Below are 27,059 nucleotides of genomic sequence, written 5' to 3'. Positions count from 1 at the left end.
TCGAATAACTAAAAGATCTCTAAAAATAATTGATTTTTAATTTAAGATTCATATTTTTCAAAACAATAATATATTATAATATAAAATATAATATAAAACCTATACTTAAAAAAGAAAATAAAGTTTATTTGCTATAACAAAATATTAAAATCAAAAAACTAAACAATAAATTTGATTATAGAAAACTAAAATCATTCAAAATTAATAAAATAATAGAAATAATTAATTATCAATTGAAATTATTAAATATAATAAATATCCATTTAATATTCTATATATTCTTATTTAAATCAATACTATTAGAAATATTAAATACATTATTTACAGAAATTGAATTAATCAATCTAAATACTATATACAATATCGAAATAATATTAAATTACAAATATATTAAAAATAAGATTAAGTATTTAATTAAATAATTAAATTATTTATATTCAGAAAATATATAAAAACTCAAAAAAGATTTCAACTACCCTAAAAAACTATAGACATTCCATTTGAAATACCTATACCTGCTAATAAAGCCTCAAAATCCGTTTTGAACAATTCAAACAAAAAAGAATCAAAGAAATCAAAAAAAAAAGAATCAATAAAAATAGATATAATATTAATATTTACTATTTCTTTTTTAATATATTTCTTTTCAATCTTTTCCTTTTCAAATCTCTTTTTCTTTTTTACTTTTATTAATTTATTAAGAGTTTGTAAATTACAATAAAGTATTTCAGATTTATATTTTAATAGGAAATGTTTTTGCTTTTATAATTATAAGATTTTAGTTATTACTTTTTGAAAAATATTAATTGTATATTCCTTCTTTTTATTCAATTTGGTTTTTTAATAATCCAAACTATCCCAATCATTTTCTATAGGACTACAAATATCACATTTTCACTTTTAATAAATACACTTGATGTATTATAAGAAATTTGAAAAAGAAACAATACATTTATATCTTTAACATTTATATAAAAAATAAAAAGATATTTCGAAACCATAGAATTCAACAAAACAAACTAAATATAATCTTTCCTTTCATTTATAAAAGTTGTTAGTTATATTAAATAAGAAAATACTATACAATAATAAATATCCCAAATGAAATAATACATTCTATATAAATATTTGGAACAAATGCTAGATTAAAAAGGGGATAGTATTATAACGAATTGATAATAAATCAATCAGAAATTATAGGATAATAGATTAATCTTGGAATTAAAAGGAATATAACTTTGCAAATTTTTTGTGAAATTATATTTAATTATTAAAAGTATTTTAGAGAACTAATTTCAAAAATAGAATAATAAACTAAAACATTAGAACTTATATGATTTGAATATGTAATAAAGCATTAGAAAGTATTAGCATTTCTAAAACACAATACGATTTATTGTAATCTATTATATTGAAAGGATTTAGGGATTAGTATACTGAAAATAAAGATTTATATAAAGGAAATGAATTTCATTATAATGTAAAGCTTTGTATTTAAGAATAATTATTAATTTTATTATTATAATTACAAGAATTGCAATTAATTATAATCTTATTGAATTCCTATTTGAAATCTAGTTTAAACCATTTCAAAAGATTTCTAAATACTTCTATATAACCCTAGAGGCAGTTCTCATAACAAAAAAAAGAAAAAAAGCTACTATGAATCCATAGTCTGAAAAATTCTTTTTCCCCGACGGCTAGTAATAGTAGAATCAGAATATATACTACAATTGAAAATATATAAATATATAAATATATAAATATATAAATATATATATATATATATATATATATAACTTGCTGTCTATTTCCGATAATACTAAATATCTTTCATAATAAAATTCAGTGACGGAAATAGCCGGCCAGGATCACGTGAAGCCAGCACGTGTTGATCGCCTTGTTGCCGAGGCAAAAAAGGCTCTCGCACCGATTCCGAGCTCAATAGAGGATCCTAATATTACTACTAATCCACTACTTCTATAATCGAAGGCTAGAGCTTTAAAGCTATTTGTAAATTGAGGTGAAAGTGGGGCACTTGGTGACATGGGCTATTCGGCGTTGAACTACGTTGTATAGTAATCACAGGGATGACTAAGAAAGACGAACTCCCCCGTCAGTCTGTGGTGGGAGCCGGGCAACATACTTGGCTGAATAATTTACCACCAATTACCGCGTTGCCCGATCGACAATTAGCTGGTGGGTTTTTAAAACCATTACAGCATCGCATAGTTCATACCACATGTTGGCAGTCAAACTTACATCAAGCATCGCCAAAAAACCCTCCTATATTTATAAGTAGAATGTGGGGGCGGATACTTTCGTGCGTTACCCTAATTCGTCTTACAAATGCTTCGCAAATATAATCTACGCCTGACTCGCCGATGCTACTTTCCGCCTGGTACCGGAAGGTTTAAAAGAGTAGGTGCATGTTAAAAAGGGCCTTGACCTACCTGCTCCTTATACCTCTCCAAGCTTCTGACATTATCACTTGACATTCTTGAGAATCCGCGGTGACTACACTTGTCAATTGAATTTCAAGATGGACGCTTTCGAGAAGAAGACCTTGAAGACATCGCGGGGTTATACTTACACATACTACACGTCCGAAGGCGACAGATCTCTTCCAACCCTTTTCTTCCAGCATGGCTGGCCCGACCATGCCGAGATGTGGAAGGGTATCGCAGAGCGTCTTATTGATACCAACTTCCCCATTATCATTCCAGATTTACTTGGCTATGACGGCACCGACAAGCCAACCGATCCAGCCGAGTATAGGTGGGATGTAATGACCATGGATCTCATCGATATCATCGACACGGAAAAGGTGGACAAAGTAATTTCCATCGGTCACGACTGGGGATCCATTTGTGCCGCCCGTCTCTACAATTACCACCCTGACCGCGTCGTTGGCTGCATGTTTTTCAATGTCGCATATACCCCCCCATGTCGTGAGCGTTTCGATATCGCGAAATGGAATAAGACCGCCGAGCAGGCTTTCGGCTACGGAACCTTGCACTACTGGTAAGTAAATCCGCGAAGCTACGCCCAACAGAACCAATTTTGATCTTTTTAGGTACCTCTTTGCCGACCCAAATGGTGGCAAACTCCTCAAAGACAACGTTGAGCGTCTCTACTCTTGCATTCATGGCACAGGTGACTCGATGAAGCGATACTTCTGCGTCCCAAATGCTATGCGTCAGCACCTTTCGAGCAGCGCTCCGGGTCCGGAAGTCCGTCCTTACGCTCAGGACACAAAGTTCCGCCAGGACTTCATCGACAGAATGCGCCGTGATGGTTTCGACGCGCCACAGTGCTGGTACCGTGCCTTTTTGGAGCAGCAGCACCTGTGCGATGAGAACCTTCCTGAAGGTAGAGACAAGGTGGATGTTCCGGTATTGTATATTGGAGGGAAAGACGATGGCCCATGCCGTGTCGAGACCATGTATCCGGCGATTCAGCAGGGATGGTTGCCGAAGTTGGATCAGAAGCCCTTGTTGGATGCGGCGCATTGGATGCCATATGAGAGGCCAGAAGAGATTGCGGGACTTGTCAGGGAGTGGTTGGGTGAGAATTATGCAAAATGAAGTAGGTAGGGCGGAAAGATGTATGAGTTCGATGCTTGGAGTGTGGGTACTATGTAACCCTCATTCTAATGTGCTGAGTTGAGTTATGATGGCCTTGACTCTCGGGTGCCGATTTGAGTGCCTATCTAGTTCTATTTGTAGGAATCGAGCAGGCGATCCGATTTGTCTTCCCTATGTGATTCTATTGACAAGGATCGGGCAGGGAGCCAAAGAGGGCTAAATACTTACGCCACCCGACAAGCGAGAAAAGTTCCCTAAACATAGAATCCGTTTTCCTGCACTCTTGTTTCTGAATTCTGTCTTTGAAAAGCCTATGACTAAATTTCATTCTACCCCCCACTCTATCGATGGAAATAATGAGATCTACGTCAAACACCGTTCCTTTCCATTCTATGTCAATCTACCATATATTTCCATCTATAATAACAAGGCTCTCTTCAAACGCTCACACTTATCTTCATTTCAACATTAATTTCTACTTGTAACAATGACAGCACTCGAGCCCCAGCCGAAGGGTTTTATCATTCTGTGCTTCGATTGATTGGATTGCAAAACCCTCGGCAACAGCATCCGATAGCTTGGCTTGACTATTATCATGAGCAATGACATCTTCGGTAACAGTAGTCGTATCTTTGCCTTTGCTTTCGAGATGGATTGCCAAATGTTCGATTGATTGTAACAGTGATGAAGGGGATGGAAGGTCGAGATTGGTAAAACTCGATGGGCGAGGAAGGAGATCTGGAGACATGCCATTAGCTTTTGAACACCAAGAGATATATAAAACAAGGGTTTCTAGAAATGGGCTATAAGATCCACCAATCAAACCAAGTAACTTCCTTTCTGCGAGAATACGCTCGTCGACCGGGAGTGCCAATTATGTGATCAAATTGAGTGTATTATTGTATATCGAGTGCTTTGGACAATGAAAATCATTCTTTGGATACATTTGGAGACAAAGTGGTTCCTGCGGAGCAAGTGTCGCTATAGTCGAAAAGTATGATGATTGTAAGAAGTCTTCTGTCAAATTCAGTAGAAGAGAGAGATTTAATTAGTAGACTTAAGATTGAAAGAGAGGAGATTGGGACTGAGATATAATGAAGATACTTACAGAACTTCTGCCACACGAGAGAATCCCTCATGCATTCTAACATGTCACTGTCGAAAGTTCTTTCGGGGACCTCTTCAGTCTTCTTGACAAACAAGTCGAATTCTAATAATATCCCATTGAATTCGGTGTTGAAAAAGTAAGCATTCTCTTCACTTTGGGTTTCTTGAACTATCATGACTTTGAATCTATGATATTCGCGGCCTGGCTGAAATGGGGGCCAAGATGAATTCCTTTGGTAACAATCAATGGATGATAACCGCAGAGGCTGGTAACAAAAGCTTGTATATTTGAGTATCAAAAGAGAGGACATCAAGGAGAGGAATTGGATCCAGAATTGTAAATACTTGTGGTGTTGGTGGTTGTGAAGTTTTCTGATTGTGAGAAGAGAGATACGCGAACTAGATTTCTTCCTCCCCCAAAAATGTTTCTCGTCTCTTACTTCACTCATACCTCGCTTCACAAGTATCATCTCTGCCACCAAGATTCTACAAGACTATATCTTTAGATACACAGCACTAAATCGATGTTTCGATTTGGGCTTCTAATTTGACGCATTCTTTAATAATTGAATAATCATTCAAAAAGAATAACAGTATTTACAATCAACTACCTGTATCCTCCATTTCTTCAAGAGTACTCATTCTGTTCGTAACATCTTGCAAGTAAAAGACTGGATCATCATCTTGTAATTGCCACACAACATTGTCGTTGTCCACAACCCAGGTAAGAGGATCAAAGCTCTATAACAAATGAAATTCAATCGAAGCGCCCATACCCGGTCGTCGATCGTGATTTAAAGGATTCATGTAATCATTCTCCTTCGGATCAACATCTTCCAATGTACTTTCAATAACAGAGCCTGAGAAAGTCGATAACCAATCACCATCCAGTGTCGTGTTATCAACTCCAGGATTCCTGAGGGTAGGAGAAACAGGATCGAACCCGTTAGCACTAACAATTTGCGTAGTGTGACAGGTTCGCGGAGTAACCAGAGCTGGACTATTGGCATCATTGGTAGCATCTTCTTCGGGCGTTTCCAAGATCCCCAAATCTTCTGCCACCTCCCCCTCTGTCACCCCCTCTTTTCCTTCTGCCAACTCTTCTTTCATCTCTTTTTCTCTACCATCTTCTCCCTCACCATTGTCTTGCTCTCCATTAACAGCCTCAGCCTCTCTTCTCTGCTGCAACATTACATTTCGCTTCTAATTGAGACTTTCGTGGTGATCAAATCCTTGCTTTTTGCGTTTGAGTGTACTTTGAATCACCGTCAAAACAGATAACATTGCTTGAGGATTGACATGAACATAATTCTCCCAAGCATTCTCAATTGTAACAAAATCCCTATGAATGATTCCTGCCGAAATTCCGGTTTTCTCTTTATCTCCAATGTGAGCAGCCTCTTCAATTCTATCAAGGAAATCGAGATAATTGGGTTCCACTTCACCTTCCTTTAACACTTCTAACATCGGCTTTGATGGTAACAAAAAGATTGAGCCGTCAATAACAATCCCCCCTTTTGACGACACCACTTTGCCAACTTGATGGCATGACGAAGGATTGAAAAGCCACATTAACCTGCAAAAACTAGGCAACAGAGGATGGCAACAAGCTTTTGTGGAAACTGTGCACTCCATTGGTATTGTCAAAAAGAGCTCCAGTAACAGGGTGGACAGCTTTTGGCCCCTTTGTGAGGGCAGTAAAATTTCAAATTTCGTCTGCAGGTCACAATTCGAATGCACTAACTCCATACATCATTTCTGCCATACGTCAAACCTTTGCTTCAGCAAAACAAGTAGCTTGTAACATGGCCTCATCGACGATGCTCCAGCCCGGTGGGAATTGACCTTCATCCATTGGAATCTCGTTGGCGGACCGTTTAGACATTATAAAATGATTGACTGGCGGATTTTGCGTTGATTGTGACCTATTCGATGATGATTTTGATGATTTTGATAGTTGTGGTGTTGGTGTTGGTGGAGTGTAATAGAAATTCTATAATTATAGAATGAAAACAATAAGCGAGAAACAGAACGCAATAAATTAATAGCAAATATGTGTGGGGACGGTTGATGGTGTTCTTTCCAAATTCATTCACCAGATTGCCGTTGACATGTCAATAGGTTTATCTGTCACCACGTATGTTCATAATTGATCTCGTTTTGAAACTATTTTTGTACTTGAGTACCTAAGTAGAACTAAAAAGCAGTCTCTTCGGTAGTCCTGGAGCATCTGGGATTCCAATATCGCCATCAATGAAAACTGGTGTCCTACATCCATTTGACCAGAAATGGATTGGATGATGACACTAGGTAATAGCTAGTTAGCTAGAGCAGAATTGAGACAATTGATTATAGTGCTAGATGAATAGCTAACAAGAGCTTCCACAAAGTCAGCAATCTACTTGGATGACATCAATCTTCGCTATCGTCAAACTACCTAGCATCATCATCTTCATCAGCGTCATCATCGTCAACATCGACATTATCACCACTTCTACAAAAGCTTATAGTATCCTCGAGCTCTTCGTCACTTGTCTCACCCTGTAAAGGCTCTAAAAAATACTTCTGGTCGAGCTCTCCATTGTCCTCCCGCTTTGGCCAAATAATTGCCTCCAGTACATCGAAATGAGTGTCCAGATCAGAGCCTCTGTCTAGAACATCCCATTTGAACAGATCTGCTCGGCACCATCGTAGTTTGAAATAATGTTTTTCCATGCGTCTAATGGCGATTTTGTAATAAATGATGAGTTTTTTCCATGCCCTCCTTTCGTATGCCCAAGCTATCTTCTTCATGACCATTCCTGACTCAAAAGAGTCATACGACAACACGAAATACTTGTTTCTCTCTCTCAAAGAAAGCTGTAGCTCTTCTGTCTTCCCCCTCGCAAATGAATATTCGTATTCCTCTAATATTTCCATGGCTCTCGTCACTCTGGTCCAGTAGCCTAGTTGATCAGTAGCTCTGGAAGGCCCAACTACGAAAATGCCAGCTGGACCACTTTCGCTTTGAAGAAACTCTCGAAATTTGATAGAACAAGCACGAACATTTTGGTAGTCAGGCTCTAAGACTTTAAGTAACTCTGCGCGGTACCGCTTGAAACGGAGAACTTCCTCGGCGGTTTCAGTGTGTTCAAGATAATAATCCTTGCCAACTCCAAGTACTATCTCTGCGCAATCGTCAAATCTTCCTTCATCTTTTTGGATTACCAGCCCACCACCATTGATTCTCTCAGGCGGACGGATAGAAATGTCATGGACTCGGATGCTACGTCGACGGCCAGCAAACTCTCTTTCAATCACTACAAATTCGGCTCGATGGAACAACCAGAAATACTCCTTCAATCTGTCCCCAATGAGACCTATACATTCAACAACAGGAGTTGAACCACTTGTAAGCTCGACGTACTCTGTAATGAGCTCCGGTGGCGAAGGTAACTCGCTTGTACTCAAGCCCTCGAGAAATCTCTGCATATTGGGTTCTTTGCTACAGCAGTAGTCCGGAATTTCAGGGAGCTCAGCACTCTTGAACCTAAGTCCCTTGATACTTCGCAGAATCTTTAATGGTAGCAGATTGTTGAACAAGTCTTCGTCTAGTTGAAATGGCCCTGCTTCTGTTCTAGTTTGCATTTTATGGAAATCGATAGGCAAGACTGAGATGTTTAGGGAGATATTCGGGTATGAATACACGGAAACACAGAACTCAGCAAAAGCGTTCGAGCTGAGTGGTTTCCTGCAGAGACCCAAATCATTGTGGTCGAAAGAGTTCAGAAGGATGTTCCAAGTCTTTACATTCTCAATGTTGGGAGTATTGCGAAACAATGGCTTATCTTGATGGTTTTTGGGTTGGCAATTCGTGTATCGGGTTAATGGGCAGAGATTGATGATATATGGCTCCGTAATTCCATTTTGTTGGTCTTCTTCATCTTCCAAACAACCATCATCATAGACGCCATCTGTGAAATCCCAATCACCTGGACTGTTGCTGCAATCTATGAAAATAGGGTTTTCATACAAGATGGGCATGCCTTCCTGGTACGTTTGCTTACACACATAAAGGATTGCAATGTCTAAGTTGTACTGTTGAGTACTGCCATAGTTGGTTTCCGACGAGACTGAAGCGGCTAGCCCTAAAACTGGGCTGACTAGGAGGTATGAGTAAATCATATCTCGAATTTCTTGTGGAATAATTCTTAGGAGGGCGCTCTTAAATTCTTTAACTTTGACTGGAGAATGACAAGATGTGGTCTTTAATGTGCAATTCATGGCTTGATTGGGTGATGATGTCGATGCAGAGTGAGATGTATTCATATTAGGATTAATCTCTTCGTCTGGAGTTGTCGACTTCGGAACTTGTCGTGTAGTCTTTGTGAGACTTTCCTTGGATAATGGAAGATCCATGACCTATGCTGTCTAGAATTATAGTGTCAGTGGATACTTTGGCATAACTCCAGATGCTATTTGATCTTCAAATTTGAATCTTGATAAATCAGATACAACTCACATGTGTCTGTCTAATAGAAGACTCTGGTCGAGGGGAAACTTCTTGATTCTTCACTGATAGATTCTTGATGAATATCTATCTTCTGCAATGAAGAAACTGCAAACAAATTTTGTGATCAAACAACGTTTATGGACATGGGATTCTAAAGAACTTCAGCTCGAAATAAAGTAAAAACCTGAAAGAGGGGTTCTTTGAGGTTGGGAAACTTCAAAAGATGAGACTGATTTTACAAGAGACGCTAAGAGCAACCTTCAGAATTCTACTGGATACCAATTAAACCAATATTTGCTGAACAACAGAATTATTGACTATCAAATTCACTTATACGTCCATTTCTACCCAAAAGCATGCTAAGCCGGAGTCCGAGCCCGAAAGCCAATAGTTGTGAGAGTTTGAAGTAGGTCAAAGCACAGGATACAGCAGTGAGTGCATTGAAACTAAATTTTGGCCGGCTTTTTGATTTTAAGATAGTCTAGACTACTACACTTGTTTTTAGCGTCGCTTTATATTTTTAAAACATCTCCTTTAACGAAAATTCTCGATATTTATACAAGACGAATCTTGACAGAAAAGTAGATTTGAAATTTAACCTACAGTTTTCCGACTTTGACTGTGCCCTTATTCACATTTGGCCTTGGATTGTTGTTTCTTATTAGATAGCAAACGTCATAGAACCAAGCCAGAAGTATCTTTCGAAAGAGTCAGCTTGTGTTGGCGCTTGTTTGGGCTTTGCGCAACATTGCCAGTGTTATACTTCTCATAGCAAATAGCGCAGGTATCAGTTCTGTGAAACCCATCATTCCATAACACTACGGACTGCTTTCTTACTTCTCAAGATGGATATAGAGGCTACTAACAAGCCAGCTTCTCTACCCGCCGCTACGATGCCACCAAGTTTACAATATATACCTGCAGAAATTCGGAGAAAGATATTTATATGTCTGTTGGTTAGTACTGAGCTAGGAGAGGCGTCTTCCATTGACCAACTTGAGGGATATGGAGCCGATGCGAAATATGGCTTGAGCCCACAGATACTACTCGTCTGCCGCCTTTTCCATGAAGAAGGTATGGAGATTCTTTATGGCTTGAACCAATTCATTATCGAATCACTACCGAGTATACGCATTAAAAGAATGGATGTACTTCATCCGTTCACCATATGCAGTCCTTTGACTCGCTGGGACAACCAACCCACCACGGATCTCCCAACCCACTCCATTCAAAAGACTCTATTACACAGGAATCAAGCTATTAAATTCGTCAGAAAATGGAGAATAATTTTAAGCGCCAGGCTCTATGAGCCCAGAAGTCGAGATGGACTTGTTGAATTGTGCCGTTTACTGTGCGAGCTGCAGACACTTTCAGGAGGGTCATTACTGAGGGAGTTAGAAGTATGCATCATTCCCAAGGGTGTCGAAGTCAAATATGGCTACATGAGTAAGAAATCTATTTTCTTTTTTTGGGTTTCTGGGTTTAACAGCTACTAATGCGCTATTGGCTCATACAGACATGAACGAAATGCGCGAAAGTCTTGTGCCACTGGAGCTGCTACGAAATATACCTATAGTGTCGATTCGAACAGCCAGCATTGATGAGATACCAGACTTTGCATATAGGCATAAGTGGCTTGATACACCACTCGTAACACCGTCAATGCTACCTACCGCATCCTATCGCCGCCTCCTCATCCACCTCATCCGTGGAAATTCAGAAGTCGAATTGAGTACCAAGATGTTCACTTCTCTTTTGGAGTACACGCAAGCCTTTGAAAGAGATGCCCAATTCAAGAACGCGATGTCCTTGAGCTCCCAAGAGGTAGCCGCTTTGATGCCGAAGCTGCCTGCACTAAGCGAGAATCCGTTCCTCAACAAAGAGTTTCACTCAAAAGAATTGGCTCACACTATCGAGACTGGTCTACAAAGAGCACGATATATGACCGAGATCGAAAGTGGAGATATTACCAAGACCACCCAGTTCAAGGAAGAGCGATCTGTTATCCTGAAATACTTGGAACGTCAGTTCTGCAGGATAAGCCACGCATCCCACGAGCTCATCGACTTTCTCAAATTACAAAAGAGAAAGTGGGGCGTTTTTGATCCTGCTTGTACAAAAAAATACAACGGTTTTGATATGGCGATTTATACTGAGGCCATGGTTCTACTTGAGGACTACGCCGCGTCATTTATCCGAGAATTAGACGCATCAACGAAAAGAGCAGTGCGCGCGCAATTTGGTCTTTTTGAGCATCGCTACGAGTTAATGGCAAGGGAAGTCAAACTTCAAAAATGTAGGATAGCTTACAACAGAAGAGACCCCATCACGTTTAGAGCAAACTTCCAAGAAGCGGTGAGCGATATGGAGTTGCAGTATCATACCATACTCACGACTAGATCTAAGCTATACGATTGGGACGCTGGTAGCAGTATTCCCGATATCAATATCGCACCGTTGAGCTCATTCGAGGACTGGCAAATTAGATGGGAGATAGAGGAACCAGCAATCACCGCTATAACAGAGGTAGAAGCGCAAAGGATTCAACAAGATCTTCGCCGCCAGATTGCCCAGAAATGTTTTCTTGCACAGGAGGCAGAAAACAAAGCTCCCGGGGACAACCAGGATTTGGATGCAGCGAATTGTGATGAGGCTCATGACCAGAGCGGGAGCACTACTGAAAAGGAACTCGAACTTGATATCGCCAATTGGGAGTCTCTACCATATCATGAAGATGACGAAGTCTCTAAGCTTATCTTACATCTGGATGAAGAACAGCCTCCACTACCATCTACTGTCGAAGCCCTCATGAATTCTGACAATGATTCAGAAAATGATTTCTACGAAGAGCTTTTCAGAGATCGCCCGGAAGACGATAGCTTTTGTTTGGAATCCGAAGACGACATTGAAGTCGGCGATGACTGTATCGATAGGGACAGGTCTACCCTTCACGACCTACCTTACCCCGGGGACTCTGGAGGTTCTCTATCACATGTGTTCCCGTGGATGACACTCTCTGAGCTATAATTGCCCAAGTCTTATCGAGGTTGTTATATTTGACCAGAGTTATCTCCGATAATGCTTCTGTAGTCGTATCATCTAAGCCCTTGGTGGATTTATGGGATTATATCCGTTACCACTATGGTTGTAGTAGACCTTAACGGTCCTAGTTGTCCTAATTGATGAACTATGACTCTGTACACTGGATTCTAGAGGATTTGATGAAGCTGATGGGTGCACCAGTGGGTGCATAGACTGGCGGGACACTTCTCAAATTTCAAACGTTTTAACAAACTCATTCTTCAATTATTTGACATCAGAGTCCGTCTTGATATTTTTCAATTGCTAATGTGTGATTTTAATGATTCCTAAAATATATGAATTCGTATTACAAAAGATGTCTCTAAGTCCATTCTCACAGTGTCCCATTAGTCAATGTGCCCACTGGTGGTGTGCTAGATCAAACTTACAAACTAAGCAAATAATTACATCTGAGAAAACTTTGTTGGTGGATTGTTTAATGACTGAAAGCTTTTAAAAAGTCAGGAAGTAAGTGAAAACTTGAGAACTGAAGATTGTCTCCGCTAGAAGTGATGACACTCAGAGATAGTAATAACAATATACTTTATTGCATTCTAAACACGAAAAAAAAAACATTAGTGATAGATGATATGCATGCTCAACTAAATAGAACTTCTGCAAGGAATACCTTGCTGTCTATGAAAAACCGTTAATTCTAATATAAGTGTATTCAGTGGCGAACTGCGATGAAGATTAGTTGGAAAACACGATACGATGGAAAATGTTGTAGGTTTGCTAGAACTTAGGTGCGCACTCATCATGTCATCACTCAGAACATTCACGTGTTAAATGGGCAAGATGAACCAACGGCCAATTGCTTGATAACTACTAAGTAAGATGAAGGAAACAATGACTAATATGAGCAACTTCATTTTTCCCACCATTTCTTAGAAATTTTAGCCGTCCGACCAGGGAACAAGATGAAAGACAAACGTTGTAACTGAATCCCAAACTTGCCACCCCCACGAAATAAGATAGACACAAAAGAAGATCCTGATGCCACAACTCAAAGCAGAATAGAGAAAGAAATGGCCATACGAATATCCGATGCTCGTCCGCGAAAGCAATAAAAGATACCACTAGACAATATCAGTCCCAAAACCATTGAAATTTGGCAGCTAAAGATTACCTTGCAGCATTTTGTCTTAGGAATCACCCACCAACTAAACTAAATCTTCTCGATATGATTCTGCACGTAGCGATTTGCGGCAAGATCTGCAACCTCCTCGTCCCAGTATCTCTGCCTTCCTGGCATCCATATCCGGCTCAAATTTACCCCACGCAATTCTTTCATCACATCTTAATGGCTCCACGTCAATTTCGGCAGTATAACCAGGACCCTTCAAGTCCCATACGAAGAGCTGCTTCCTCGCGTTGCGAATTGCAAGATATTGAGTATCCATGTTATCGACTGCATACTTGAAGTTTTCCACGAATTCTTGCACTTTTCCACCTCTATAAGCATGCGTACATTTTGCAATAGCAATCTCTCGGGGAAGTAGTTTGAACCTCTTCTCATATTGACCCTCCAACTGGCAGATAGCAATTTTGGTTGCCGTTGTTAACTCTCTATCCAAGGATTCCGCGTAGTTTTTCAACAAAACAAGTCCCTCGCATTGCGCTTCACGAGAAGAATCAGATGGTGGTAACTGAGTAGGATCGAGCAAACCACCGTATATCTTGTGTTCTTTGACAAATCTGACCAAATCATTGGCGGCTTGTTGAATTCTCTGATATTGTCTCTCGAGAAACCTTATGGCACTTGACCGAAGAACTTTCAATTCAAGAACATTTTGTGCCCCTGCTTTGTCGTTTGTTTGCATACGCAAAGCCTTTAGGAGAGCGGAATCTACAGGATGGGTTAGACGAAAAGGATTCTGTGCCAAGTCTGAAGTTGGACACGGATGGTGAACAGTCATGTGGTCTCGGAATTTATCGATTCGTTCGAAAGCCTGTACGTAGTTGAAAAAAGCGTAAAATATTTCATGGAAAGGTTCGACTTTAGAATCACCTCGAACGAGTTCAATCAGATGAGGTAAGTATGTCGTATCCGGTAACGATGCCCTTCCACGAGGTGCAACAACTTTCCCACGGCTCCCTACTAACCAGTCGTGGTAGTCCAACGTTGGTATATCTCCTTCAAAGAGAAAGTCGGGCATTTCCTCTGGGTTTGCTCCACGAATGTCAAAATTTCCAGTGCATCGAAGAATCTCCAAGGGTGACAAAACTTCCTGTAACTTTTCCGCCGTTACTTTATTGGCTTCAGCTCTTCCGCCGGGACCTTCTAACATCAAGTCTTGAAACTGTAGACCACCCCAAGGCGCAATCACAATCTCCATCGACTTTAACCCACTATGACATATGGAACGACAAAAGTTCATGATATTAATGCGCATGCCACTGCGCATTGGAGCTATTAGTACCTTCCAATTTCTGATGCGGTTCACACTTGGCACAGCTCTTAACTGATTTTTGGCTAGTTCGCTGGATAAACCGAAGCCATCCCTTTGATATTCCTGAAACCTGGTCAAGGCACAGCGGTGAAGTAGATGGTCCCAAGTTGACAAGGCACATTCTATGAAAAACTGATTTACTCCATAGAGTATCTCCACTCCTTCTATGTGAAGTTGCTTGCAGACGCGTAGAATTGCGGGCTGAAGTTCGTACTTGACTTTGGAACCCCATCCTTCATCCCTGTGAATACACGAGGCTGTGCCTAAGTCAGGATTGATTAAAAGGTATTTCAATATTTCTCTTCGTATTTCAGCTGGCATGCGTTTTAAAATTGATGTTGACTTTGCTGCAGGTGGAGTCTTTCTGTTGCCGATGGAGGCTTGTGGCGCATTTTGTTCTAAGGATTGGCCATTGCCTCGATCAACTTTCTGCCATTGTTTTTGAAGCGCCTTCTTGGTACTGCGTTTCTTGGTTCGTCTCATTGTGTAGGACTAAATCAGCTGTCAGTCTTGTAGAACAAATTCATGATTAATTTTCTATCTCGATAATACTTGGAAACAAATACTTGAGATAGCTACAACACTTTAATGGAACGATATGGCAGTACTTACGGTGGTTTGATCTTGAAATTTACTCAAAAGTTGTCAAATGAATTGGAGAGAAGTAGAGAAGAAACACGTTTGATATGTGGTTTTGGTCGCGGAAGGCGAAGCTCAAGGACTATTTTCAAATTGTACTGAAAAATAAGATTACGCTAGTGAGAAGGCTCTGTATTAATAAAACTAACCCTCCCAGATACTATCAGAATACCGCCGGGTATTCACTTCACTAGTCTAGTGTGTACATCGACCCACTTCTGGACATTTCGCTTTTTTGATTGGCTGATATACACGAAGTTCTTTTAAAGGGTCTAATCGGCCGTTTCCTAAATGTGCTATAGTCAGCCCGATGCGAAATTACTTATTTTTATAAATTTTGGAATAAAACAGTTAAAAATAATCTGAAGCTTTTATTAGAATCACAGTATATTTTCTTAATTATCCATTTAATATACTTTTAATAAGAGAAATCAAGAATTAGCTTTCTTAATTTTTATATTCAAATACTATCACATCGCCAACTACATATTCTGTAGTTACCTTCGTACCTTAGGCACGGCCTACTAGCGTGCCCTACTTCCTATAAATACCTAGGGCCTCACTCTTCCATAGCTCTTCTACCCTTATGGTACAATATAATTCTTTACCCATACCTTGACATGCCTCGAGAGTTTTGTGCACACGCTAGACTATCACTTCTTGTCACTTCACTTCACTTAAGAATCTCAGTTTTAAACTCGGTCATGAATTGTCACGTCATCATTCCATCACGAGCAGTTCACATGGTTTGATCTTGATTAGGTCTTTCTTTCTCAGCGAACTGGGCCCAGAAGCTCTATCATCGTTGATTAAACAATTCAGTTCACTCAGAAAATAGTAATATCGCATGTCGGAAATATTTGAGATCCTAGTATTAGTTTTTAAAATTGCTGTGCAAGTAAGGATATCAAATTTGACCAAATGTAAGCCCCTAATGGCTCTTTATGTTCACAGATGTGTACTTTTCGGCTCCCCATAAAGTCAACTTCACATAAGGAAGAGAACTGTGGTAATATTGAGATCAATGAGTTTCATTTTTGCTCACAGAATCTACCTTAAGTTTTGAAATGAAATCTAATAATATACAGTCGGACTGAAAACACTACCCAAGCATCGCTAGCTATAGTGATCATCAATATTTGATGTCCCTCACAAAATCCCCACGTTATCTGTCTAAACAACCCTTTATCAGACCTCTGCATTTTTTGACTGCTCTTAAAGTGGGTTTAGATGGAAGATGTCCTCTATCTGCAGAGGGCCAACCATTGCCATAGCTATCGCTATAATTATCGTATTCATGGTCTACTTCATGCCCTCCATAAGAGCGGTATCTGCGCCACGCCTCATTGACTCCAAGTCTGGTTCACATACGTCCCAATTAATCACCTCATCGGAAAGCATAGCCTTCACATCCACTTCCCGTACGGTTGCCTGAAGATCCCACGCATACAACTTCTTTCGAGCCTGTCGAATCGCAAGATATTGAGAATCCATATCATTTACAGCCTCCCTATAACTTTCAATGAATTGACTCCACCATTGCTTCTCATAAGCCATCTCGCATAGCTTCATGAGTCGTTCGCGTGGAAGATCGTCATAGAGGGTATTGAAAAGAGACTTATACTTTCGTATCTCAACCTTTGTAGCCGGCTCTAACTTACGCTTGAAGCTAGCAGCATAGTCTTCTAGCAAGACCAAAGCTTGTGTGGCAATATCATTGTACGAGGCGATTCCATCTTCATATTCATCTTCATTCGTGTGGATAAATGAAGGGCACTGGAAGAACCCATATGACATATTATGGGGTTTGATATAATCGACCAAGTTCTTGAATGCAGCTTCAATGGTCTGGTACTGGGGCTCCAAGTACTGAATTAAAATGGAACGATTGGTTTTGAAATCATTTATCTTATCCTGAAACATTGAAGTCTTGGCTGCACTGATTGCTCTTTCGACAGGATGAGAGCTGGCCTTGAATGGATTGATGTATAGATCAGAGATGGCAACATCCTTGGTGGGTTCAAAGCTGTACCCCCGGTCTGGCATTTCTTTTATGTCATTCATGTCATTCATGTCCATTGATAACTGAAAGGTCTTCAATCGTTCGTAGGCTTGGGCGTAGGCGAGAAGACTTTTGTACATCTCCGCAATTGTCTCAACCTCCGAGTCACCCTGAATAAGGTCAATGAGCCGCAGCTCATCAAATGCGTCGGGCAAGATTGGTATGAGCTCATCCGCAAGTTTCTTATCGAATGCGAAACCCGGAATCTCGTGAAACTCTGCAGACCGGATGACGACTTGCTGAACATTCCGAAGACGTTCAAGTGGTGACAGATTGATCGCGAGCTGATCCTCATTTACATAGTTATCGCTCTCATTCCAGCCTCTTTCAATGCCGCGTGGGATGATCAACACTTCTAGTGATTGAATGTTGGCCATATAAATTTTTTGACACAGATACAAGAGTTCCTTCTCTGTTGCGTATGGTGGAGGGACAACAGCACTGATCAAAATCTTCCAGTGCTGAACATATCTTGCAGCTGGAATAACGCTGTTCTGACTTTCTAATACGTTGTCATATGTGTAATTAAGGTGCTTGGCCCTGGTCAAAGCGCACGATTTGGGGTACCAATCGGCCAAGGAATATGGCTTGTACGGCATGCACCCAATCAAGAATTTGTTGCTGCCATAGAGGATATTCATGCCCTCATTATAAATCTGACTATTAATTCTTAAGATCGTGGGGAACAACCCGAAGCTGGCCTGATCATCGTCGATGGCAAAACTCTCCCCAAGAAGTGGGTTCAGCAGCAAACGCTTCCAGATCAGCCTGCGGCAGTCCAGGTTCAGCACATTGAGAAGTGGGCATCCTTCAACAGGTATCTCTGGGTTGCCGACTGGGGAAGGCAAATGTGTCTGGAGGAGGTCTTTTAACTTGGCTAGCTGGTCGTTGGAAAGAAATTTTGCCATCTCATGGCTCAAGGCTGCAGGAATACCATGGTATGATGACACTGTTGGGGCTGTACTCTTGGATTCGAGTATATCATCGTATTCTGTACCTGTGATTTCGAAATTTTCGAGAAGATCTTGATTCGTTGGGCCGGTGCCGAGAAGTTCGACAGGTGCTTCTTGACAAGGGCTCACGATGCCATTACACTGGGAACTTCTCTCGGTTGTTTCGTTGTCCATTTTGATAACTAGATTTTTAATCGATTAGTGGATCTCTGATATAATGTGTTACCATTGTTGATGGTTTGAGTGGGTGTTAGTATCTCTCAATGGCCAAGATCCCTAGACGTTTGAGAGCAACTCCCACCCTCTCAACAGGTAAAGATATACATCCGAATGCTACATTCGTGATGGCTTACCAAGTTTTTAGTGATTATGAGATATGAGAGCGCGAATTTGTACTTGAAGTTCGAACCAGAATTTAAATGGTGCAAGTGGACAGAAAACCGGGAATGAACTTCTGAAGAATTGACGGAATTTGTATCGCAGTCCAAAAAAAAGGTCGTATTACGCAATGAAATAACAACGGTATCTTTAGTTATACAGAAAGCTAGTTGAAGAAGTCAAGTATTAAGTCTAAAGAGTAGAAGAAATTATAAGTGCCAAGGGACTGGAGGCAAAGATTCGCTTAAGTTGATTAGCGCGAAGTGATGCAATAAGTCTCAGCTGCTGTACTACTCCCTTCATTTCGGCTTCTTAATACTCAACATTGAGCTTGGAGTAAGCGAATTAGCTTTGTTTTCATAAAATCCTCATTGTATATATAGAGAGCAATTCAAATCGTTTGGTGGCATAAATGAGGTCTTCTAGAGCTCCCGAGACACCCATCACGGCTACAAGATTCACCATGGTCTTTCTCTCGAGAGAGTTTCCGCGTGAATTGATTCTAAAGTTTTGAATTTATCAGCATTGGATATGCACCAACAACAACCTTTAATCAGTGGCTGCGTCGCGATTGCTTCAAGTAGATACATTGTAGCCAATTCAGAGTCATCTATCTATTCATTCACATGTAATCTAGTAGTGTGGGGAAAAGATGGCACCTCAAGAAGTGCCAGAAGAACAGTTCAATCAAATTTTGCGTATCAAAAGGTGTGTGAGTGAACATTTCCATCTTTGTTGCTCTCAGCGATAAATAAATCTTGAGACAGAATTCATTAATATTCTAGATTAGTAAGATGGGCATCCATCAAGTGTTATGCACCTATCTTGTCCAGCAGCTCTCTGAATTTTATGTAAGGTGTTCCCCACTATCGCAAGAATTCTGTGACGTTCTCGCAGATGAGGAATTCTACTATTTCTTCGCAAAGAAGAAGAGTAATTATTCTACTTGTCACCGAATCTCTCAAAAGAAGACCGAAGAAAACTTTCTCGCAGGAAATCTATAAATCACCACGAATTCCCCTTCAGTCTGATGAAGAACTGGAATAGAAGGACTGAACGGTAAGCTATCGGCTTGTATACTATTAATGAATGAATAAGCTTGTTTAGATAATACGTATGGAGAATTTTTTTTATACTAACTGTAACTGATTGATTGTCTCAGATCAGCCGCCTATCTAGAGATTGTACACTTTTTTTTGACCTTTCATAGAACTGGGAAACAGTACAATAAGCACGCTCGTATGTGTTGGCCAGGCACACATGATAAGATTTCTATTCCATTTTAACGCGGGCTATTTGGAATCAGCCTACAAACACGGATCATGCTCACAACAATTGCAAATTTCAAGGTGAGGTGCGTGCACAACAAGAGCCTCTCTTCAAACATGGGAAAGCAATGAATGAAGTGAAAGTAGCTATTGCAAAAACCTCAGAGTCAGCTTATACTGCGAGACTAATCCTTCATCGTTGATAAGTATTATAATTAAATTAGTTCCATAAAAATCGACAGCGAAGAAAAATAGCTAAAATCGCCGAAATTTTCTCTACGCATTCAAGTACGTCTAGTAGCCACAGCCTTGTTGCTGTCTATTGGAGATCAAAACAGAAGGATCGACTCTTTCTAAGGTTTTATTGCCTATCAAGTCCGCAATGGTCCGAGGACCAGAATAGAATTGTGTTCCAAGTCCCGGCTGGCCAAACCACTGTGAAATTGTAGAGTCAGCATGAGTTTTTGTCAAAGGTTTGTGTTGTGAAAGCTGGAACAAAAGCAATATCATGAAATAGAGAGATGATGTGGTAACAATATTATGATCCTGAATCTCCATGTAGGGAATTGTGATGACCAAGAGCCGAAGATACTTACAGGAGCGATAGGTCCAGCATTTAATATCAGCTTTTGGGTAGTTCGGTAGACATGATAGTCGTTAGGGAATCCTGGATCATCAGGTCGATTATTGAGATTCGAAGGCGGAAGGGATCGTTGGGAATATGGCGTATCCGCGGAGGATAAAAACATGCCTATTTGTGTTAGCCGCCAACAATCTTTCACAGAGATAGAGGGTGCGGAACAAACCAGTCTCTTTTCCAAATCTATCTAAGTAGGTGTTTGGTGGTAGTTCTACAAATCCGCTGATGGGTTTTCCATTTATGTCGATTGAAAAGCCTTGGTCCCCCGGCGTTACATCACCCGGATATCTGAAGCTCCCATATGGAGGATTGAGTTCGGGATCCCACCAGGTTTTGATAAATTCTCCGGGTGTTAGTCCATCAAATCTATCATAAGATGATAGCTCGCTGGAGAGAGGAAGATATTTTGGAAGTGTTTTTGGCCCAAGTCTCCAGTCATAGCAAATGTATTGAGCGGAAGATGGCAGCGGGCCTGGAGTTGTACCAGTACAGTTACATCCATATGGTTGATCGGGTTGATCTGGATTGCCAGGCTCGTCAAAATGACGACCTTTCACTGATGTGGGCTGAGTTGAATTAGCATCTGTGTGCAATAGCTAGGGCATAGTTGACTTACATGAGGAGATGCATTGCTAATCGCGATGACACCAGCAAGAAAAGCAAGTTGTAGCTTCATGATTTGGAACAGCAAATGATGATTACCAAGGCTACTGCGGATATGTTTGAACCTCAACGATGGTGGAAGATATATAACAGAGGAACTAGGTGAGGTAAGTGAGAGGCAGCCATCGCATATATTTATATTCGAAATGGTATAAGCCCAGTTGTTAATTTGCTATGTAAACATCGGATGTCAAGAATGATTTTTTAGTTAAATTAAACAACGATTCCTCCGGAGCTATTGGACAAGGGAGGAATTTACATGCATACCATAAGACAACGACCTTCAGCCACATCCTATTACATAAGATAAATTCTTGGCTCATACTTGGCTTGCAGATAAATACTCACCGATGAAGATTTTCTTGCCGATACACACTGGATTGGTCCTCGAGTGCATTTATTCAGCCCGTTTGAGACCTGAAAGGGCTCAAATGGCGGTAGCTGAATTCAAAGTGCATCGCTCTTGGGTGAGACAAGAGGGGGTAATAATGCAATCTAGGGGTTTTTGAGAAACAACACACAAATACAACCCTATGTGAAAAAGGTTGCCGTCGGATGCTCATCTTGGTAGTACTATACTATTGTGAGATTTTTGGTCGTCTGTATATTTTTCGTACAATTTTGGAGAGCATTGACAACTCATACCGGCTTCAAGCTAGGGGTTTGTGATTGTAGAATTTTGAACATAATCGACTCAATATTGATTTGAGTCTCAGGGGGGTCTTGGAGTGAGAGTCAGCCCTTCTGAATTAAAAAAAAACTGCATTACTTCTGTTTTGCCAGGTTCGGGAATGTGGTGGAGATTTCCCCATAAATCATGTGATTTTTTGTTTCTCGTGACTCGGCTTTCAGCTTTGGGTGTGGGGCACGCTAGCGGTACCATGAACGACCACTGATCCTCTCCTGCCTCGACCATCTCAATACCTATCAGTCTCATGACCAGAGATCATAGATTTGATAGTGAAATCCCTTTGCCGGTCCGACCCAGAACACGAATGCTCAGCATTCTGTGATATGATCTCCGAACGCCGTTGTCAGCAAGCGCACGACTCACCAGCTATCAGTGCCACCAGTCTTATAAATGTCTGTATTATGGAGATGACTGGGCATAGCTTTCCGAATAAAAATTGAAACATTTCAAACAGCACTACACTGGTGCATCAATTTCACTATTCGTTTGAGTTGAGATTATAAGACCACAAACCCCTTTCTTGTCGTGTGCAAAACCTGCTTAGCAGTTTTCCTCTCAATTGTATTTTAGAAATCGGGAAAAATCAGGGACCTATTTCAATCTATCTATCAGATGACCTCAAATCTAGTCCTCTGTCAACAGAGATACAACAACACTTCTGTCCGGATTGTTGATATTCTATGATTTGATTTTGGGTTTGAACCATGGAACTTTGCTCTTTATGGATATACAACAATCGGAATGTTGTTCCAGATCCAGGGCTTCTCTGAGATTTTCAGAAGGAGGGGCTTGAGCGTACGCAGACGAAGCATCAAAGAGCAGTGCGACCAATTCTTAAACATTCTTTGAGGTGATGAATACGGTGAAGTTGCATTGTCTAGTGACAACTGTGAGGAGAGAAAAAATAGGTACATCTTGGACGTTGGGAGTACGACTTTTTTAGACTTGGCAACAATCTTTTCACTGTTGTGAGTAACGAGCCAATCTAGCAATAATACGTGGCCTACTTGTCACATCTATTCCATTAGTGAATTTGTGAAGATTGATGAGACTATTTGGACGGTGCGGGATAATTGAACAACATTTTTGTTGAAGTTGCCCGGAATTTCAAATACAAACTTCATTCATGATAAATCAATTGCCTGTTGGTCTGTGAGAAAGGAACCTAGCGGCTTCGTAAGGACTTTGAGCTAGAAGAAGTTAGTACTGAATCCGCATGGGAATATCAACACTTAATCAAAATTACGCAGGAGATATGGAGAGGCCTGATATCTTCAACTCAAGATACAGTGATGAACCAGTATAGCCTGGCTAGAATCACTGCTGTGGCATTGTCATTCAGTGTTCACAGCCGCCTCGGTGCAACCGCAATGTGGTATATTCGTAAGGCTCTTGATGTAACTGAAAAAACCAGGATTCTCTTAGCAGCGGTAATGATTCTTTGGATGAAAGACTAGCCCTAAGCTACTCTCCTTCTTGATTATTCAAAGGAAACGGAACAATCAAACTATTGGCTAGAATGCCTTGGACCTCGAATTAATACATATTCTAAAAGCATTAGCTCAACGAGCAGGAGTCACCTACACCAGATTCAGTGTAAAGCGATTTTTATTCTGCAAAGAAAGTCTCGACGCTCTCATGAAAACACTCGTTTTTGGGCCAAAGATATTGTTGAGTATATGAGCGAGCTTGATAGCATGCAATGCCGCGGCATCACGGAAGAAAATGAGGCACGAGGAGAGAAAGAATAGAATGCTGAGAAGTCAAAACCAAGCAAAGACAATGAAATCAGTAGGGTTGATAGCGAAGATGTAAACAAAGTGTTTGACGACAGGTATTGTGGGGAAAGCTTATTTATAAGGTCGACATCATTGCATCTGGAGAAGAAGATTCAGTTCGTCAGGAACGACGTATTAATGGAATTGCCTTTGACCAAAAAGACTAATTGACCAAGGGCTTTCCAAGCGAAATTCAGCGTCAAAATATCCGTAGAAACAAATAGAAGGCTATAAGGCTACTCTCATTAATTAAGTGATTAAGCAGCCAAGCCGGCAGCCTCAATTTCTGACATCAGGAAAAATGACAAGATAACGTATCTTAAAACGTTGCAATTTCATATCAGGCTATCTTAAAATGAGGCAGTGAGGCGGCTGTAGATCAATCAAAGCTGCCACATTCTTGTAAGATCTGTTACTCATCCTCCACCAGTTTCAAAATCTCCGTTAGCTATAACGCCAGAGCATAATCTATTTTGAAAAGCTGCATCGAAAAGGAATCAGAGGGGCCAAACCTTCGTCTTCAGAAGAACTTTCAATGTGCTATCTTACTGCAGAAATGAAGCCTTGTCGTCAGTCTGACCCGATTTTTTGACGATTTTCATGCAATAGAAGTCTCCAATGTAAGCCTTAGCACATATCACTTCAGCCTGCACTCCTTTTCTGTACAACCACATTTTTTTCCGTCCAACTCATCATTAATCACTCATAGTTTTATAACCAATCTTAAAGATTACCACACCTTGCATTGTGGTTCGCAATATTAATAGTTCGCATGTCTGAAAGACAGGAGCGAAGCAAAGGAAGAAAAGACAGGGGGTGTGGTGTCGATCAATATTGGGGACTTCTCTAGACCATGTGAAATTGTATTACATATAAGCATCAATGTTCTAGAACAGAATGAGGCTCATATCTACTTATGTCAGACTTGTTCATGGGTGGGAAATTTTTGCAATGCATGGGCTTGGTGAGGGGTAAAAGTTTGAATGGTATAACGCTAATGTATGTTCTTCCGAAAGTGGTAACTACGACATTGGGCGTTTCCCAGGGCATATTTCATGGCAAATTCGGGTTCGGAAGTTTAGGAGTATTTGATTGGATTAAAATTTCGTGATTCGTGACTTCGTGACTCATGATTCATGATAATTATCCCCGACAATGAAAATGTATATCAAGAAATATATGCAGGGAAAAGGCGAAGTGTTAACTCTGTAGGAACTAGAATCATTGGTCTCTGCAGATAATAATTTGAGGTCGTTTCTTCATGCTCTGTTCGACATTAAAGTGGAGACATGCATGGGAAATAAACTAGAGCTCATCAGCATAACATCCTAAAGGCACGTTAAATGAAATTTAGTGCTTACACTTGTGCCACGCTGTATTTTATCAGTTCGTTGAATTTGTCCCGTTCGTAATTCGAGTTCCAGGAATATTTGGAGACGAGCCTATATAGACATTTTGATTCTGCACAAATACCACCATGACGGCGGAAAAGCTGTATGATGATGTTAGTCTTTCAATCCGGAAAATTTCAAGGTATCTCTGAACTTACGCGGCGGTGGCGGTGAATATCTCAACCCTCGATGTACTCGCATCAGTCAAAAACATAAGTCCCATAGCAAAGATTGCTGTGAATGCCGCAATAACTCCCAGTAGCTCTTTGGTAGATTCAAGACTTGAAAGTACTGCGATGGCGACGGTTGGTAACAAACACGCAATTACAGTGGCTATAGCTGAGGTGAAACGTAACATGCGTGCTTCGGAGTAAACAGTAAGCCCTAACCTATCTTTTGACTCTTGATCTCCTTCCGATGTATCAGAGGTAGATTTCATAGGATTGAACCAAAATCTGGGGCTTCTTAAACATTCGCTTGTTTCAAAGAATGAATTGCTCTTTGTTTCAGTAGTGGGTAGGCCATTTTCTTCAGAGACGGTTCTCGCCTTCTTTCGCCGTAATCCTTGTTTGATACTGTGCCAGAATGGGACAAATTCATTTGCAACCCACGTAGTTAGGCCGTCAACCGTATGACCTTGCCGAGGTACAATAAGATCGAGAGTATCAACTTTGGGGGCTGCGGGCCAGAAGATGCTACGCATAATACTTACGAACCGCCATCTCAAAGGCTTTTCCTCGCCTACATTCTCTGTATAGTCGCCCCATATACACGCTGCATTCCCACTGATGCAGTCCTTGCCCACTGTCTTGAGCCATGTCCTTAGAGTTTCCACATTGTAAGGGTCTGCTTTCGGTAATGCTGTAATCTGGGAGTATTGTAATAACGCATCATCTGAGGAGATTGATATTATTAGCAATGAGAATCATGAATTGGGAGATTGAATTACATACTATATTCTTTCAAAACTACTCTGATCTGTTTCATTATCTTCACTTGTTTAGACTTGCACTTGCTATCATCCATTCGAGCATGTAGAAGATAGTAGTCTAAATTCATCGCCATCATTGAAGCTTTCGTTATGCCATCTTGTTCACCCTGTTGATGTTCCTCATATTCTGCTTTGTGTAGCTTCTTGCGTAGATTCTCTAGTTCTGCTTGATAATAGAGCAGACTTTTGATATTAAGGTCACGAAAGGCTTTGAAAGCTTCGAGATCTGGATATTGCGCAATCAATTTAGACACAAGTGGCCATCCTGGTAGTGGCCTTTCTGTATCTTCAGATGCGTCTTTAATTTCATCCCATGGCCCAGATGTAAGCGGTAGTTGAGACCTTGGAGACTCAATGACGGTCTCATCGGTTTGCGAAGTTGAAGTTGGACTCGCAGGCTCACTCGACTTTGGGGCTCGAATGATGATATTTCGAAGCTTTTTGGCCATTGCGATTACTTGCTATTTGGATGAATAATGAATTTTTTGGACTTGTACTGATTCAATAGCTGAACAATTAAGGTAGCCTATTATTACAACAATAGAAAAAAACAATAGCGACGGGCTACCAGCTTTTCTATCTTATATTTATTGTGATCCACCCCATTTACTTCTCAACAAATGAAATGATTCGAATTGATGGCTGAGTACAGCATTGCATGCTCAATTATGAGCCATCAAAAGTGGTTCCCTGGGTTTGCATATGATTTGTGCCGGATAAACACACACTTGACACTTACTGTTGTGAGTAGAAATGAGAAGCCCATAGGGAAAAAACACACTTTTGGCTCGGCAAGCCCTGGTATCTCCAGAGACCTTACCTTCCAATCGTGACATACTTGTATCGGGCGCAAACGAAGAATCGACCAACACATAATTACAACAA

At 40.5% G+C, this 27,059-nt stretch overlaps 8 protein-coding genes across 8 annotated transcripts; 2 read left to right on the top strand and 6 right to left on the bottom strand.

Annotated features, from left to right (window-relative positions):
* The first annotated feature begins 2,174 nt into the window (after positions 1–2,174).
* On the top strand, positions 2,175–4,027 carry BCIN_10g01840 (hypothetical protein). The gene is made up of 2 exons (XM_024695471.1): positions 2,175–3,024; positions 3,077–4,027. The coding sequence occupies exons 1-2, from the start codon at positions 2,543–2,545 to the stop codon at positions 3,585–3,587; spliced, it is 993 nt and encodes a 330-aa protein (XP_024551265.1). The 5' UTR covers positions 2,175–2,542; the 3' UTR covers positions 3,588–4,027.
* A 1,352-nt stretch (positions 4,028–5,379) lies between these two features.
* BCIN_10g01830 (hypothetical protein) lies at positions 5,380–6,339 on the bottom strand. The gene has a single exon (XM_024695470.1). The coding sequence runs from the start codon at positions 5,883–5,885 to the stop codon at positions 5,436–5,438; it is 450 nt and encodes a 149-aa protein (XP_024551264.1). The 5' UTR covers positions 5,886–6,339; the 3' UTR covers positions 5,380–5,435.
* Positions 6,340–6,844: 505 nt separating this feature from the next.
* On the bottom strand, positions 6,845–9,371 carry BCIN_10g01820 (hypothetical protein). The gene is made up of 2 exons (XM_024695469.1): positions 9,196–9,371; positions 6,845–9,104 (listed from the first exon to the last, which is right to left on the bottom strand). The coding sequence occupies exon 2, from the start codon at positions 9,090–9,092 to the stop codon at positions 7,128–7,130; it is 1,965 nt and encodes a 654-aa protein (XP_024551263.1). The 5' UTR covers positions 9,093–9,104; positions 9,196–9,371; the 3' UTR covers positions 6,845–7,127.
* A 518-nt stretch (positions 9,372–9,889) lies between these two features.
* BCIN_10g01810 (hypothetical protein) lies at positions 9,890–12,478 on the top strand. The gene is made up of 2 exons (XM_001555606.2): positions 9,890–10,632; positions 10,703–12,478. Exons 1-2 carry the CDS (start codon positions 10,032–10,034, stop codon positions 12,211–12,213), a joined length of 2,112 nt encoding a protein of 703 aa, XP_001555656.1. The 5' UTR covers positions 9,890–10,031; the 3' UTR covers positions 12,214–12,478.
* Positions 12,479–13,066: 588 nt separating this feature from the next.
* Positions 13,067–15,490, bottom strand: BCIN_10g01800 (hypothetical protein). The gene is made up of 3 exons (XM_024695468.1): positions 15,333–15,490; positions 13,397–15,212; positions 13,067–13,346 (listed from the first exon to the last, which is right to left on the bottom strand). The coding sequence occupies exon 2, from the start codon at positions 15,201–15,203 to the stop codon at positions 13,431–13,433; it is 1,773 nt and encodes a 590-aa protein (XP_024551262.1). The 5' UTR covers positions 15,204–15,212; positions 15,333–15,490; the 3' UTR covers positions 13,067–13,346; positions 13,397–13,430.
* Positions 15,491–16,529: 1,039 nt separating this feature from the next.
* BCIN_10g01790 (hypothetical protein) lies at positions 16,530–18,548 on the bottom strand (the record flags this gene model as incomplete). Its single annotated transcript, XM_001555608.2, has 1 exon — positions 16,530–18,548. One exon carries the CDS (start codon positions 18,546–18,548, stop codon positions 16,662–16,664), a length of 1,887 nt encoding a protein of 628 aa, XP_001555658.1. The 3' UTR covers positions 16,530–16,661.
* Positions 18,549–19,892: 1,344 nt separating this feature from the next.
* BCIN_10g01780 (hypothetical protein) lies at positions 19,893–21,422 on the bottom strand. Its single transcript, XM_024695467.1, has 4 exons — positions 21,277–21,422; positions 20,827–21,226; positions 20,617–20,771; positions 19,893–20,455 (listed from the first exon to the last, which is right to left on the bottom strand). Exons 1-4 carry the CDS (start codon positions 21,334–21,336, stop codon positions 20,315–20,317), a joined length of 756 nt encoding a protein of 251 aa, XP_024551261.1. The 5' UTR covers positions 21,337–21,422; the 3' UTR covers positions 19,893–20,314.
* Positions 21,423–24,718: 3,296 nt separating this feature from the next.
* Positions 24,719–26,713, bottom strand: BCIN_10g01770 (hypothetical protein). The gene is made up of 4 exons (XM_024695466.1): positions 26,137–26,713; positions 25,342–26,077; positions 25,154–25,284; positions 24,719–25,097 (listed from the first exon to the last, which is right to left on the bottom strand). The coding sequence occupies exons 1-3, from the start codon at positions 26,621–26,623 to the stop codon at positions 25,176–25,178; spliced, it is 1,332 nt and encodes a 443-aa protein (XP_024551260.1). The 5' UTR covers positions 26,624–26,713; the 3' UTR covers positions 24,719–25,097; positions 25,154–25,175.
* Positions 26,714–27,059: the final 346 nt, after the last annotated feature.

The sequence above is a fragment of the Botrytis cinerea genome, chromosome 10 (assembly GCF_000143535.2).
Source record: "Botrytis cinerea B05.10 chromosome 10, complete sequence".
Taxonomy (NCBI): Eukaryota; Fungi; Ascomycota; class Leotiomycetes; order Helotiales; family Sclerotiniaceae; genus Botrytis; species Botrytis cinerea.
This window is presented reverse-complemented; position numbering and strand designations above follow the sequence as displayed.